This window comes from Rhineura floridana, chromosome 5 (genome assembly GCF_030035675.1).
Source record: "Rhineura floridana isolate rRhiFlo1 chromosome 5, rRhiFlo1.hap2, whole genome shotgun sequence".
NCBI classification, from domain to species: Eukaryota; Metazoa; Chordata; class Lepidosauria; order Squamata; family Rhineuridae; genus Rhineura; species Rhineura floridana.
In genome coordinates, this window is record NC_084484.1 from 174,699,392 (window position 1) to 174,716,681 (window position 17,290).

At 43.1% G+C, this 17,290-nt stretch overlaps 1 protein-coding gene across 6 annotated transcripts in view; it reads left to right on the forward strand.

Annotated features, from left to right (window-relative positions):
• Positions 1-17,290, forward strand: part of DLG2 (discs large MAGUK scaffold protein 2) — a 1,398,326-nt gene that overhangs the window by 15,445 nt on the left and 1,365,591 nt on the right. For all 6 annotated transcript variants that reach the window (XM_061628927.1, XM_061628928.1, XM_061628929.1 and 3 more), the window contains exon 3: positions 7,432-7,563. In XM_061628927.1, the coding sequence (XP_061484911.1) occupies positions 7,432-7,563 (132 nt within the window). The remainder of the gene's footprint in view (positions 1-7,431; positions 7,564-17,290) is intronic.

A 17,290-nucleotide genomic window follows, 5' to 3' on the forward strand; every position in this document is an offset into this window, starting at 1 on the left:
ATGGAGCCACCAGCTGCCAGTAGTTCAAGCTCCACCCTCCTTCCGCCAGCCCCAACCCTAAAGGGTGGTTAGGGAGGCCTTCCTTGGCCACCTCGGGGGTACAATAATACTTCTGTGTGAACTTTGTGCAAGCAAATCAGGATGAATGCTTTGTTATGGAACTATGCAGAGATACTCAACGTCTGAGCTGCATGTGTGCCAGAGTGTTGATTTACCTAAGTAGCAGGCTTTTACCCTGCATTTAGATCACTGAGACTTAAGCCTTGGTAAAATAAGAAAAGCTACTTTATTTATAGAAATACATAGCAGATACGAAAGACATACCTAAGTTGGAGGCACAATGCCCAGACTTGGGTATTGCCCTCATGGCTCAGGAGAGAGAGCAAAGAGAAAGATGTCTCCTCCCTCCTCGGATAGTCAAAGACAAAAGAAGGAGGGGCAGGTCACCTTCCCTGAGCATATCAGTTTACAAGGGAAGGAAGTTAGGTAGAGAAGAGCCCAGGTAAAGGTAGGCAAGCCTAGCCAGCTGGAGGACCCTAACTCTATCTTCCTTCTGGAATGCAAACAAACGAACCCAAACAGGAGTTGCTCTTGCCCCACTTCCAACATGCTCGACAAACAGCTCAGCTGGAGGGGCCTGAACAAATTTATCATGGCATAATAATTCAAAGACAAGAATCCACTTCATCAGGTACATGGATTGTTAGTTGGCAGGTACATACACACATGGGGTAACACAGATATGCTGGCATTGGTAAATAACAACTGTAGTGGGATAAAAACCTGTTATCTTGATTCAGGCCATGGTGACAGAATTGAACTTCTTGATAAATTGTAAGCTAGCAGTTTATGTTGGAGTTTCCCTTTGAAGTTCCTGTGGCCACATTAAAGTTAGTAACACATAGTCCTGGGAGACTGAAATGTTCTCCTACTGGTTTCTGAATAATGCCCTTTCTGATTTCAGATTGGTGTCTATTCTTTCATGTAAAGACTGCCCTTTTCTGCTGTTTCACTGGTTGATCCAACTACACTCAATGCAAGAACAGCAGAATTACCTCCCCTCAGAAGGAAATGCCCACTGCATCTCTGAATGAATCGCTGTTCTGGGCTTGCCTCCTTCCAGAGAAAGGCATATGTGCTCAGAACAGTGTCTTGTGCAGGAACGTGCAGAAGGCAGTCTCTTTAGAGGGCAGGTAAGTCTGACTCTTTTGCATGGAAAAAGTCCATTTTTGGAGCAAAGTGAATGTTAGTATTGACAAAAAAAGGGGGAAAGCATACCTCAGCAAATCAGAAATTTGGAAAAGACAGGGCTAGCTCACTCTGAGCATTAATCAGAATCTTATTTCAAGATTATTTAGAGTCGCTGAATAGGACCTGGTTTGTTCAAATTGTTTGGTGTGATACAATTGAATTGTGAGCAGTTGAAGTCTGTGGATACTTAGCTGGAAGTGGGCATAGTTTGAGAGAAATCACCTTGTGGGCCATGTTGGATCCCCTGGCAGGCCAGGACTGGCCCATGGACTCAAGGTTCCCTGCCCCAGCTTTAGAGGGAGGTGTAAGGTAGGCCATGTGGTCCACAAGGTTCTTTCCTCCAGGATCTTGTTGATACGCTGAGGCCCATAGCACTTGAAGCAGCTGCTTCTCTATGCCTAATGGTACGGCTGGCCCTGGTTGCATTGGTAAACAAGTGTAAAGTTATGCATACTGGAGCAAAAAAACTTAATTTCATATATAAGCTCATAGAGTCTGAACTGGTGGCGACTGACCAGGAACAAGACCTTGGGGTCATAGTGGGTAGCTTGATGAAGATGTTGACCCAGTATGCGGCAGCTGTGAAAAAGGCAAATTCCATGCTAGGGATCATTAGGAAAGGTTCTGAACAAAAAACTGCTGACATCATAACGCCGTTATATAAATCTATGATGTGGCCACATTTGGAATACTGAGTACAGTTCTAGTCGCCTCACCCCAAAAAGAATATTGCAGAGTTGGAAAAGGTTCAGAATGATCAAGGGGATGGAGTGACTCTCTTATGACGAAAGGTTGCAGCATTTGGGGCCTTTTAGAGAAAAAGCGAGTCAGAGGTGACAACAGAAGTGTATAAAATTATGCATGGACTGGAAAAAATGGTTAGAGTGAAGTTCCCCCCCCTCCTAACATTAAAATTTGTGGACATTCAATGAAGTGGAATGTTGGAAGATTCAGGACAGAAAAAAGGGCATCTTTTTTCACGCAGCACATAGTTAAACTATGGTCCTCGACTCCTCACACAAGAGGCAGTTGATGGCCACCAACTTGGGTGGCTTTAAAAGAGGATTAGACAGATTCATAGAGGATAAGGCTATCAATGGCTACTAAAAAAATGTAACATAAGCATCAAGAACTGGGAAGCCTTGGCCCTTGACTGTCCCAATTGGAGGTCGGCCATTATCAAAGGTGCAATGGACTTTGAAGAAGCACGAGTACAGGGCGAAAGGGACAAACGAAGTAAGCGGAAGGCACATCAAGCAAGTCCTCATCGTGACCATCTTCCATCTGGAAACCTATGTCCTCACTGTGGGAGGCTGTGTGGATCCAGAATTGGCCTCCACAGTCACTTACGGACCCACCGTTAAAGACCTTATCTCGGAAGACAATCTTACTCGGCCATGAGTGATCGCCAATGAAAATGAATGCTTCTGAAAGCCAGTTGCCATGTAGCCCCTGGAGGGGAGAGTGCTCTTGTGCTCCGGTCCTGCTCGTGGGCTTCCCACAGGCATCTTGTTGGCCACTGTGACAATGGGATGCTGGACTAGATGGGCCACTGGCCTGATCCTGCAGGCTCTTCTTATGTTTTTATGGTCTATGGTTTCAGGAAGGCATCCTTTGGGAATCTTTAGGATTTTTTTTTCTCCCATTTAGTCCCAGGAGTTTTTGATTTAAACATAATACAATTTTGTGGTTTTCAAGGCTTGCAGCCAACTGACTGAGTTACAGAGAATGTCTAGGCAGCATGGAAAAGATGCACATTTGGACTGCGAGAGAGTGCAAAACTGATTACAAATGCAAATAAGTCTGAGTACTAAGAATAGCTGCATTTGTAGCCAGCTGTGTACTATAAATAGCCAAGGAAGAACTAATCCATTCTCACCCAGTGAAGGAAAAGACTCCTCAAAAGCTCCTACACCCAACAAATAAATGTGGGTCTTATGTAAGTAGGTTTGCCAGCTGACCAGAAAAAAACAGCTTGGTCTACTCCTACACCTTTAAAAGATGGTTCATTTGCAGAACATAGCAGGTTAATCTTTTCATGGCATGTACCCAAACACAGGAGAAATTCAGGTGTGTGTTTCTGTATGTGTGCATGTATATGATAGGATCATTTGCACTTCCAGTAGTCACCTGTTAATTTTGACTAATGAAACTGCTGTTAAATGCACAGCTACAGGGATCAACTCAAAAGCTGACAATCCTACACATACTTATATGTTAGTAGCATCTTTTTGATTAATGAAAGGGCATTTAGTCTATTAATTTTGCTTAAACGTTGCAGAGCTAGGTTTGTGATCATGTTTGTGTGTTTTAATCATGTGACACTATTTAGTCTGTAAGTATTGTGGAAAAGCAGCTAAATGTTTTGTTTACATTTTATCTCAATAGTCAAGTTTTTGCAGAGTGACAATGGAGCCCTAAGAGCGCAGTCAGTGAGCCGAAACATAAAAGCTAAATTGTTTCAGCAAACAAGATCACGAGTTTGGATTGTGGGTCCAAATTCAAACATCAGCTCCTGGTGGCAAAAAAACAACATTCAAATGCAGCTGGAGCAATAATGCTTGAGAAGGAGAAGAATGTCGCCTTCTGTTGTTTACAGAAGAAAATTCTTACTGAAATCTGTGGTGCCTTTGTGTTTTGAGGATAATGGTTTTATAGTATTAGCCTGGGGTTTCCAGCCAGTGTTGATTATAACACAATATCCTAGAGTGGTGAGCTAATTAACACCTGTACTGGGATAAAAAGCTGTTATCTTGATTCAGGCCACAGCTGATAGTCGCAGATGACAGAGTTGGACTTCTATGTATATTTTAACTTATGATGTCAGAGAATTCCAATGAAAACAGAAATGGGAGGGGAAATTGCCAGTGTTCGCTTACTTGTCCCATGTCTGGAATGGAAATTAATCCAGCGATCATGATCCGTATTTGCTGTTGTTGCCTTTAATCTATTAACAGTACTTAATGGTTATACTTTCCACCATTTGCATTGTGTTTTCTTTGCCCTGAAATGAATGGGGTAGAATAACATAATGGTAATTTATGTAAGTTAGAAATTTTGCCACATGAGAGGTCTAACGTAGTTTTTGACAGAAGACAAACTGCGGCAGAATGGAAACAGTGCTGCATGCAACAAATACAGGGTGCAATGGAAAACGATTCCTTCTTGCATCCCTAGTTGTAAGCCAACATTTTCACACTGGAGTCTCCCTTTGAAGGGTTGCCAAGCAGCGGTCTGATCAATAAAATAATGTCTTAGGTAAGCAAAATTATTTGTTACCTATCCCTGGCCCTATTTGGTCCCTAGGTTTGCCCTTTGGGGGATGTTTTGTTAAAATGTTCTCGGTGTAGTTGCTAGGGTTGTCATTCTTCAGGGTTCAGCACTTTTACCCAACATGTCTTAGAAGACGTACCATCTTAGAAGGCACAAGTAAAACTGCATGCACATCAGTGCTAAAGCACTATGATATGCAGTGCATAGTCTACTATTTTGCAAGACTGCAGAAACCAAAGTACATTTTGGATTGTGGTAGTATGTTCTCACAGTTACATTTTTCTAGTATATATCTTTAATCCAAAGAACAAACACTGACTTTGCTTCTCAGGGGGCTTCCAGACTGTTGCTATTTTCAGGTGGGATTCAATCACATACTGGCAAATTCAGGTTGGGCCATTATAGTTGATTGGGAGATCTTGCACTGTCAAACCCGCTTCCCCAAAAGATCAAGAAAATGCATTAGAAAGTGTGGGATAACATTTCCTTTATCACACCATCATTTAACCCTCCCGCAAACAAACTGAATGAATGCTTATTAAATAACCAGTGTTGTCAAACCTCTCTGCAAACAAATTAGGATGAAAGGTCAATAATTAAGCCAGTGTAGAAGATTGATCCTAGATGGCTCAGCCTCTTCTGCCTTCTGTTGGAGAGACCTAAGATTAAGAGAAGAAAGTGGGAAGGCTACTAGTGTTAGCCTTCTGTGATTTGTTTCTGATCCTCTCAAATGCGGAAGAGTCAACAGGATAGCTTTGAACCATAGTTGTTACACTCTCATGGGTGTAAATACTTATACTATAGAGCAGCTATCATCAACCTGGTGCCCTCCAAATGTTTTGGACTATAAGATCATCTTATCCCTTATATACCCAGTCGATCTCTGTGCCCTGCTGGTGAGGACCTCCTGCAGATACTATCTTATCAGGAGGTCCATTCCGCACAACATAGGAAGCAGACCTTTAGTGTTGTGGCACCAACCCTTTGGAGATCCTTCCCTTAAATATTAGACAGGTGCCATCTCTGTTATCTCTTTGGTGCCTACTGAACACCTTCCTTTATCAACAAGCCTTTTAAGTACAGGCCTTATCCCAGTCTGTGTCTGTGTTAGAATTGCTTTTTAAGATGTTTTTAAAGCTTTTTTTTAATGTTTTGTTTTAATATGCTTTGTTTCAATATATTTTAAAGCCTGTTTTTAAGGTGTTTTAGAGTGTTTTTAGTATTTTTGTTTGCTGGCCTTGGCTCCTTCTGGGAGGAAGGGCGGGATATAAATTTAATAAATAAAACTCCCATCAGCCCAAGCCAGCCTAGTCCAAAACATCTGCAGAGCACCAAGCTGGTGAAGGCTGCTATAGAGTGTTTGAAATCTATGTGATATATGAAACTATATAATCAGGAATTTTAACATTTTGGATTGTTGATGAATGCAGAGAGTTGAAATAATAGTTCAACAGAGGTATTTTTTTTAATGGATAACTTAAACATGTAGCCAGGGATTTATACAAGGAAATATAAACTTCTTTAACAATATCATGGCAAATCCTTTATTTCATCTGGAGCTTTTTAAAACACTCAGAGCCAGCTGCAGGCCTGAGGGCACCCTCAGAATATATTCCCTCTGGTGCACCCCCTCCAAAGTCAGTGGAGGGACTTGGTGACTTCAAAGCTCCCAAACACCTGACATCCTTATGACATCAGGTAACTAGGTGGGCAGCCCCCATCCACTTGTCAAGTTTGGTCTGTGAAACCCAAACATTTTCCTACCCCTGTCATAACCCTGGGCTTCTTTGGGAGGGAGGTCAGGATATAAATTCGTCCATCAAACATCCCCCACATGGTCCCCCTAGTAAGTCTAATAAAAGTAACATGTCATGTGATATTATCACATTCAGTGTCTCTCCCCTCCAGTTCATTGACTACTGCATGTAGGGGGTTGGAAAACAAAGAACTTACTGATATCACATGGTTTGGCGTGAGGGGGTGCACATCTCCTGTAATATCTAGGTATGGCTATGGGGCGGTATACAAATGTAATAAAATAAATAAATAAATAAAATATCTAAGTAGGTCCTTAGACAGTTTGCAAATCAAAGCATTCTCCAAAGTTCAGTAAATATAAGCCATACCTATTAGCTGTGCCTTGAAATCACCACCTCTGCTTCATTCCCTTTTTATCCAAGGCCCAGGCTCTTAAAATTGCCATATATCTATAGCAGGCTTCAGAGTATTGATTCATCTCCAAGGTGGCATTTGGCACCGAACCGGTTGCTCACCTCTCTGAAAATTTGTAGTTTTACACAGAAATCTTGACATGTAGAAGTCAGTGGGAATTCGGATCACCAGCTGCCACCAAATCACAAGGAAGGAACTTGAAAATAGGCTCTGTGTATCAGTAACAAATGCTAATAGCATGCACAGTTCAGGCTTGCAAAATTTCATTGGGAAAGCATTGCCTCCCTGGGGAGGTTGTGGGTGAGCAAAGAGGAACCCAGTGGGTACGAGGCAGAACTGGATTATTGCAGTGCATTCTCTGTGGGGCTGCCTTTGAGAAGCGTCCAGCAAATACAGTAGAATGGAACATAGAGCTGTAAGAAGTTGCCTGATAACGAGTCAGGCCATTGGTCCATCTAACTCAGTATTGTCTACTCTGACTAGCAGAGGCTCTACAGGGTTTCAGGCAGGGAGTCTTTCCTGGTTCTACCTGGAGATGCCAGGGATTGAACCTGGGACCTACCACATGCAAGGCAGGTGCTCTGCCACTGAGCTATGGTTCTCATAGCCTAGGGACTAGGATATAACCAACCAATCAATCATCTGTTCCTGCTTTTCTCCTCCTTCCCTGTTTTATTTCTCTCTTCCTTACCAAGCTGGCTAACTATGTTTATATACTTTTTTTGTTTATTTTAGATACTGATCGAGCTTTAGTGCTTCTGGAAGATTATTGTAAGAAGCTAAAAAGGCCAGAAGAGCAGCCACTGAAAAAGGCCATTAAGAAGGTGATGGGGATATTTAAAAGCAGTTTATTCCAGGCATTGCTAGGTATGTAAAATCCAACTAATCTTTATTTTCCGTGGTTGCTATGATTCATGCAATTGGGGGCTAAAAAAATGAGTGACTCATTGATGGTGGCCATAGATTTATAATGGGGTCACATGGACACCTAGGCTGATGTGGGAACATTCTATGCTAAGTTCAGCTTATTTACTATGGTTGCTATAAGGGGCAACCATCATAAAGAAAAGAATTTGAAAGAGCACCTCCTTCCCTATAGACTAGTCTTGGGGGTTAAGATAGCAGAGGAGGTATTCCTGATGGTTTAGCCACTCTCAGAAGCCTGGTGTGTACGGCTCATGAGATGGCCTTCTTGGTGATGGCCCTAAGGACATGGAACTCCTTCCCCACACAGATGCGATTGGCACCATCTCTTTACAGATTGCTTTCAACTGCTGAAGAGGCACTTCTTTACCTTGCCATTTGAAAGCTGAAAACATTATTTTGATGCCTCCCTTGTCAGAAAATGTGTTGTATGGATAATTGATTTTTGGGGTTATAGGTGGTTTTAGTTGTGTTTTTATATGCTGTAACTTACTTATAGTGAAGAGTGGGTAAGAAATATTATAGATGATGATGATGATGTGGCTTTTCTTTCTGGCATTTTCCTGAGGTAAATGCCCCCCCCCGCCAAACTGCTATTTGTTCTGTAATGGGTACCTATAAGCTTCCCTAATGGGGCAAAAAGAATCTTTGTGGAAATGTTTTACTTGGGAAAATGATTTGATGTGTGTGTGTGGGGGGGCACATCTGCTATTTGTCAAAATTTAAAGTGGTGGGAGATCTGATCTCCAACATTTTCTTGTCTAGTTTACCACAGATGAGTGGCAGAGAGGTTGTTCTGCTGAATATGCCTTGCCCTGAAAGTGCTCAGAGTGTAGAGTGTCTCAACAGAACACTCAACAAATTTATGTTGTGCCAGTCACCACATCCTCCTCTCTTCCTCTCCTCTTAAGGCCAAAAACTTCACCATTGGGACTCTCACTTAGACCTTCCTGAGTGTCTTTTCCAACCAGTAACTGAGAGACACATCCCAGAATCCTTGGTGGGAATCTCATGCTCTACAACTTTCACCTTGGCTGAAATGACAGCATGTCAGTTTCCTGCTGTGGATTCTGGGGAATGTAGTCCCAGTCACCAACAGAAAAAGGCACTCTGCCAAGTCTATGGAAGGACCTGTCACCTTTCTACCTTCTCTTCCTCAAGATATATCAGAAAGAGAGGAGACAGGAAGCGGCAGTGGGCGCTTGGGGAGAGATGGGTGTAGTCTGTTCCAATTCTGCTGAGAGGCATTCGAGCAGTTATGCTCTTGTGGTCGAATTCTTGCAACAGCTCTAGCAGAAGTGACAACCTCTCTTGTCTGCGTGTGTAGAGTATAATTTCGGGGTCACTCTGTGTGTTTTGTCCTTGAGGGAATGCTAGTATGAAATATAATGCTATATTTTGCCTGAGACTGTTGTTTTCGAAACTGTTAATTTGCATTGTTGGTTGTCTTTTTAAAATTTGAGCAATGCTTTGGATTTTTCTCTGTGTTGCTAAGAGATTTTATATGTGAGAAAAAAGGGGAAAACTTCCATTGTATTGTCAATCACACATTCCTAGGCATTTGCCCAGCCTGCTGATCTAATAGATAAAAAAAATCATTTCATAAGTGATAGTACATTTATTCCCTCACTCCCCATTCCTGACTTGGGACACTTCCCATGGTGCTTTTTTAATTCATTGCAGAAATGCTGGAATGGTAAAACATACATAATCTCTCGTTATAACATTGTTTTGCCCTTTGGATGCCTTAGATTGGTTGATACACAAAAGTGACTGTCTAACTGTTTTCTAATGTTGTGAGAGGATGTTGTTACATAATCAATAATCAGATTTTATTGTATAATTGTTAGATATAAATAATCACATTTCCGACATCTGTTTGGGACTATTTTTGGTAGTTGTCTCTTACAGTTATTTCTGCATTAAAATGCACACTAATGTCACACATTTTTAATTGTGCTTTGGCTTTCAGGCTTGTTCCTTTTTTGGGTCTGTTGCTGCCTTTGCCAATTTTGTCATAAAATGTTATTTATAACTCTTTAGCGTTCTGCCTGCTCATAGTGTTTGTGGTGGGTTTATACATTTTTAAAATCTAACAAAACAGAACAAAAAAAAGGCAAAATCTCACAGTAAAACACACACCACAGCAAGAGAGATGTAGATGTACTGCCCTCAAGTTGATTCTGATTTATGGCGACCCTATGAATAGGGTTTTCATGAGGCCAAGAGGCGGTGACTGGCCCAATGTCTCCCAAGAACAGCAAACAAAATAATAATAATAATAATAATAATAATAATAATAATAATAATTTATACCCCACTTACAAAAAACACAAATATAAAATACAATATAAAATGCATCAATAAAACCATATAATTTATAAAATACAATTTACAAAAGTTAAACTTGATGTTTAAACTCTTAAAGCCCCTTTTACTCACCATAACCCAATTGTAAAAATGGAAGGGCTTCACTTAAAGAGAAACCAAAGCCAGCATTAAGGGAGCTGGAGAAGATGCCACATCAAGCCAGGCCTGAAGGGGTTGAATGGAGAGACTGAAAGAACTGGGCATGTTTAGCCTGGAGAAGAGAAGACTGAGGGGAGATATGATAGCACTCTTCAAGTACATGAAAGGTTGTCACATAGAGGAGGGCCGGGATCTCTTCTCGATCATCACAGAATGCAGGACATGGAATAATGGGCTCAAGTTGCAGGAAGCCAGATTTTGACTGAACATCAAGAAAAACTTCCTAACTGTTAGAGCCATACAACAATGGAACCAATTACTAGAGAGGTAGTGGGCTGTCCAACACTGGAGGCATTCAAGAGGCAGCTGGACAGCCATCTGTCAGGAATGCTTTGATTTGGATTCCTGCATTGCGCAGGGGGTTGGACTTGATGGCCTTATAGGACCCTTCCAACTCTACTATTCTATGATTCCCGCTCTTCCTCGGGCATGCTATGAACAGCCCTGCTGGATCAGAATAAAGGACCGTCTTTATCAGCATCCTTTTCCCCCTAGCGGCCAATCACATTCTTCCAGGAAATTCACAATCATGGTACGTGAAGGCAGCAGCCCTTGTAGCTTGACTACTTATGCATCATCTCCAGGGCTGTTGCCAGGTTGGGGTGGGCCCTTGGTCGCCAGTGGCCTTCCGTGTCGTGATGGTGTGTTTGTTGTCTGGGAGGGTGGTAGAGCACCCACTCCATGATCAGCATTGGGTTGCAGAGCATGATTTGTGGCTGTAGATTACGCTCTGTCTATGACCTGACACCACTGTGGATTGCAGAGCTCCTGTAGATCTAAGCAGGGGCAGCTTGGGAGTGGCTGGGGCCCTTGGGCTGCCCTCTGGCACTGGGCCTGATTATTCACACACACACACAAATAAAAGACAGAGATCTAGAAATAATTACTACACTTTGAACAGAAATACAACATATCTCACCACAACAGGGATCAGGTGCTGTTAATGAGCAGTTTCCAACGCCCTGTTTTAGCCGTGATGGCTATGTTCTGCCTCCACTGTTGGAGGGAGTATGCTTCTGACTACCAAATCAAAACCTTTATTTACAGTCAACTGACCACAGATACAGAACATAATATTAGATGTTATGAAATAAAAGACTACGTAATAACACAAACTACAACATACAGCATACTGGATTATAAAAACAACTCCATTAGTTTAATTGCCATTAACAATCATACGGGGTCTGGTCAAGATGGCCAAGTTCAGGAATTCTGCCACTTGCTCAGTAATTTCCTTATCTGAACCCTCAAGTAAAACAATCAGAAGGGACTCAGAGGAGCGGCCTGGGAAAAACTGCGTAATAGGATGTATTAGGTCTTTTCTGGCCCCTTCATAATAACTACAATTGAACAAGACATGCAAAATAGACTCCACTTCCCTCTGACTACCAATTCTGGAAATTGCAGGAGTTAAGAGTGTTCTTACACTCAGGCTCTTCTTGTGGACTTCCCATACGCCTCTGGTTGGCCACTGTGAGTACAGGTTGCTGGACTAGATGGGCTATTGGCCTCATCCCTCAGGCTCCTCTTATATCTTATGTTCCCCCTTCTTAGCCTTTATCTTGAAACCAGACTTGGAACAGATAGCCGTTCAAATGGAGGGCACCTTCAAAGAGAGAACTGAGGGGACATTCCCCCCTAATCCCTCTCCCATTGTTGCTTCCCAGCAATTGATGCACAAAGGCACGCTGCCTCTGAACATAGAACATCATAAGAAGAGCCCTGCTGAATCAGGCCAAAGGCCCATCTAGTCTAACAATTTGTTCACTTGGTGGCCAACCCATGAGCAGAGCCGGCGCAGGGCATGACGGAACCCTTGGGCACCAAACTCCTCCCCCCATGCAGCTGGTGTGGGCTTAAGTAGGCCTGGCTGCCCCACCTCCCGAGTTGTCACATGAGTGCACTAGCGCACTGTGTGCACATGGCTTCATGCCTGCTGATGTGAAAACACAGGAGGTGGGGGAGCCAGGCCTATTTACGCCTGTGCTGGCTGCAGGCGATTTGCGTACTGGAGTAGGGAGTTGACGTGCAGCACAAATCATGCCCTGTGACCCTACACTGTCAATGATCGCAGAGCAGGAGCTCCAGCCTCCCAGGGGCCCTTCTGAACAGACAGTGACCGCGATTTAGCAGGGGCCAGTAAGGTTGCCAACTGATCAGAAATAAGGCTTAAACTGTTCTAATGCCTTTAAGAATATGAGCCCCACTAGATCAGGCCAAAGGCCATCTAGTCTAGCATTCTATTCTCACAGTGGCCAACCAGATGCCTGAGCATGACCTGAGCACAACAAGACTCCCTCCCCCACAATTTCAAGCAACTGGCATCCAGAGGCATAACACCTCCAACAGTGGAGGTAGAATATAGCCATCATTGCTAGTCGCCATCGATAGCCTTATCCTTTATGAGCTGTTGGATCTGCCAGAATCATGAACAGCATGGACAACAACAGCATTATCAACCACCTTAACTACTGCAGATCAGCATCCTGTTAAAGGCACAGGAGCTGAGGAAAAGGTTGGCAACCACAGGGACTGTTTACCAGAAAACCTGAGGATTTCCCTGGTATATAGAGAAGAAAAGTCGGGAAGACACCAATCCGAAGACAAAAAGGAAGAAAATCTCAGGGTGCCCAAAATATTGTTTGTGCGCTGTGAAAACCATCTTCCTCTTGGGGAATATACAGCGCAGTACTTTGTGGTCTCCAAATTATTTCTTGCAAACGATTCTCCCCAGTAAAGAGGCACTGTTGTCAGCATTATTGCCCAGCTGTTCCGTATGCTAGGAAACCGTTTGAATTACCACTGTCAGCTTCTGCTTGTCCAGAATCTTCTACAAGCTGCCATGGTGCTGAGTGCAGCCCTCCTGAACACATCTTAGCACCAGGGGTTATGGGACTTAGCAGCTGTAAGAGTGACAGTGGTCTGATGCTTATCAATAGGTCAATCCATAAATGCAGGCTACTAGAACGGTGGCTAATTAAGTGCAAGAGAGAAAAAGAGGCACAAACTCTACAAGCAAATACAGCTCCCTTAATTTCTCTGGAGCGTACTATTCCTCTTGAGGGTGGGGGGGGGGAGAGAAGAAAAAACTGTGATTATGCAGGGTTCTAAAATGCGCCATGTTTTACTGACGCCCCTGCTTAGGCTTTGGAAGTTTAGGCTCCTTCATATCTCCTTCTTAGTAAGCATTCATCCTGGTTTTCTTGGACAAAGCTTACATGGTTAGATTAATGCCCCATCATTTGAACAGTCATGGGAACTATAGTTTGTTAAGAGTGCTGAGAGTTATTAGTTCCCAGAGCAGCTCCCTGGGAAGATGGATCAACTGTTAAATTGTAGCTCTGTGAAGGGAATAAGGGTCTCCTAGCAACTCTCAGCACCCTTCACAAATAACAACAGTTCCCAAGATTCTTTGGGGGAAGCCATGTTCCATTGTTATTTCCCATAATGTTCCATGATGTTATGGGAAATTTCAGCGGCAGCTCCCAGACCCAGGGTTTTGTTTTTTTGTTTTTTAAAAATATCCTAGAGCAGACATCAGTATATTTTGTATATGTTATTTACATAAAAACGTCCATTTTTATGCACTCTCTCTCCCAATATATGCATTTTTGTACATATTGCTTGGTGGAGAACTGCATCACAAAATTTGGGGAAGTGCAAATTTCAAAGGATAATTGTTTGCATATTGGTTTGAGAAGTGCAAATTAAGAAGTTTCCTATTAAAATGCAAACAAATCAAATTTCTCTCCCATCTTTAGAGGTGGGGCCTGTTGGGATCCTGGCAAATGCCCGAGTATACTGTGTGCTGATGCCAGGGCTGGGACTAGCCTCTTGCATGTTTAAAGCTGTACAAGAGAGGGATTTTTTGGAGGTGCAGCTTGTCTTTGAGGTGGGTGGGTCGGTGGGAGGGAAAAAAGGTTCAGATGCTTAAAATGACATACTCACCCATAACCTGGGTCAGGTTTCCCTTTGCCTCTACTTCCCAAACTTTAGTGGAGCTGCTTCTAAGCAGTGCAGTTTTTTAAATCCTATCATATTTCCTCAGTGCAGGACCCAGAACTCATTACTAGGTTGCTGTAAGAGTAATAAATATGAATGAAGCCTTGATTATAGAAATGGACGAATAATTGAAATGATCAGCTGAAAGGTGTGCAGTGCTGTGGCAAGAGGGTGGCTTATCAGAGGATATTCTACCAGATATGACAAGTACCATCTCGGCAATCTGAATTCATTCAAAAACACATGCATCCCACTCTGGCTGACCAGGGACAACATCATGCACGTCAAGGAAGTGAGAGAGATATTTTGTTGTTCTGTGCCTTCAAGTCGATTACGACTTATGGCGACCCTATGAATCAGCCACCTCCAGTAGCATCTGTTATAAACCACCCTGTCCAGATCTTGTAAGTTCAGGTCTGTGGCTTCCTTTATGGAATCAATCCATCTCTTGCTTGGTCTTCCTCTTTTTCCACTCCCTTATGTTTTTCCCAGCATTATTGTCTTTTCTAGCGAATCATGTATTTTCATTATGTGTCCAAAGTATGATAACCTCAGTTTCATCATTTTAGCTTCTAGTGATAGTTTTGGTACTATCTGGTACTAGTTCTAATACCCAATTATTTGTCTTTTTTGCAGTCCCTAGTATGCGCATAGCTCTCCTCCAACACCACATTTCAAATGAGTTGATTTTTCGCTTATCTACTTTTTTCACTGTCCAACTTTCACATCCATACATAGAGCTCAGGAATACCATGGTCTGAATGATTCTTACTTTAGTGTTCAGTGATACATCTTTGCATTTGAGGACCTTACTATAGGGCTGGGGAGCCTTTCTCCACCTGAGGGCTGCATTCCCTCTTGGGCCACTGTCTGGGACCTCATGTCACCAGTGGGTGGGGCCAGATGCAAAAGTGGGAAGGGCCAATGGCAAATGTGGGTTGAACAACGACTGTGTGCACCTTACCTTTGTACTGAAGACTATATTCTGCCCATGCAAAAGTCAAAGGTTTCTGACTTTTGCCATAGGTTTCCTTACAAGCACACACGTTTCTCCATCCAGGCAAGAAAGCAACGTTGTCACAGTTCAAGGACACATTTCCAACTTGGCAAAAAAAGGCATGGATCAGGGCCAATGAGGGGCGTGGGTTGGGGAGAGTCCCAAGGGCCAGACAGATAGTCCTGGAGGGCCGCATTTAGCTCTTGATCCCCACCCCTACCTTATACAGGTAATTGTGGAAGTTTTCTGTGTGGATGGAGTGGTGAGGAATGGACAATTCACATAAGATGGACAAGCTAGCATACCAGGAACTGCATGTTTGCTTTGCTCTCCCGCCAGAAAATATTGCATGCAGAAAACTACTGTACCAGGGAGAACAGCCAAACTTTCTCCCTGGCATGCTAGTTTTTTTAAATGCATGGAACAGTTGATGGATAGTTAATAAGGAAGTTAAGTCAAGCTCCCTGAAACGATCCTGTGAATGCAAAATGGGAAAATATTAGAAATCAACAAATATGTAATCGACTTAATATACAGTGTAAATAGAATGGCCCAATTCAACACCTGGATTTAAGGAATTGATATATGAAAATGTAATGTTGAATTCTGAAAAGATTTATCTTTTTTTTTGTTTAGTTTTTATGAGTTTGTCTTAGGAAAGTAATAAAAAATTAAAGTAAAAAAAAGAAAGAAAAGAAAGATAAAAATGCACTCATCCGTTTATTCAGGAGTTGCCAACCTTTTTGGACCAGTGCACACAATTTGAGTTTTGAGCAAGTATTGTGGGTGCCAGTCATAAAATGGCTGCTGTAAGGGCATGGCATAACACAAAATGGCTATTGGGGGATGTGGCACAACATGAAATCAGACAGAGTACAGTCACGGCTGCTTCTTTCCCCCCTGGACGTCCTTCTAATGAATGTCAGTGATGCCCTGTAGGCACTGATTGTGGAGATCACACAAGAATTATTTTTCTACACTCACAATGATGCTGTTGCTATTTAATAACAACAATAACAATTAGCATTTCCCAGAACTAGGGAAAATCTTCCAAGTGGCTACACCACTCATTCTCACTTGCGGCACACATACAGGCCACAGATACACATGCCTCTTCCCCCCACACACACTCAAACACTTCACATATACACAGCCACAGCACATCTCTCCCTCTTTCTCTGTGCCCAAGTGCATCTCTTCCGCCTCAGACCACACATACACATAGACCAGAAATGCATATCTCCTTTCCTCCCTCACACACACCACATACATCTTACACCACACCATGATACATCTCTCTCTCTCTCTCTCTCTCTCTCTCTCTCTCTCTCTCTCTCTCTCTCTCTCTCACTCACACACACACACACACACACTTTTTTTCTCTCTCACACACATGCACACACCCCATACATACATCTCTCCTTCTCTCTCTGCCCAAGTGCATCTCTCCTTCTCTCTCACAGGCCACACATACACACAAGCCACGTGCACATACGCACCTGCCCCATCTCTCACACTCCGGCACATGCACAGAGACCATACATGCATCTCTCCCTCCCCCTCAGCCCAAGTGCCTCTCATCCCTCTGTTTCACACAAACGCATACCACACATCCTTGACTGCCCCCCCACCTCACATCCGGAAAAGATCCTCCAACATGGCAACAGCCGGCTGAGCAAATGGGGTGACCCCATTGCTCTTTCTTCCCATATCCTACAAAGCATGGGGGCAAAGCAAGTGCCTGCTGCTAGTTCGACATGGCCAGCAAGCAACAAACACGCAAACAGAATGTGCCACTAGCAAGCCACTTCTCTTCCCCCACCCCCAAAAATCCTTCCAAACCAAGTGGCGTGGGAGGACACCAGCCCTTTTTCCTTCAGAAACTGCTCTGCCATTTCCAGAGGGAGGGGAGACATAGCTGGAAAGCAGTGGTGCCAAGAGAATTAGAGGAAGGGGTGATGTTGCCATCTAATTTTCCCAGTCGAGGCCCCTGTGCCTTTGATAGCTGCAAAACCTTTCAAAACTACTTCCAAATTTTGGATTTGCACTGAATCCATGGAGAATGTTACTAGAATTATTTCTACCCAAAGGGCGTTGGACGTCCTGCTGGGAGGAGGGGTGGAAAATAATAATAATAAT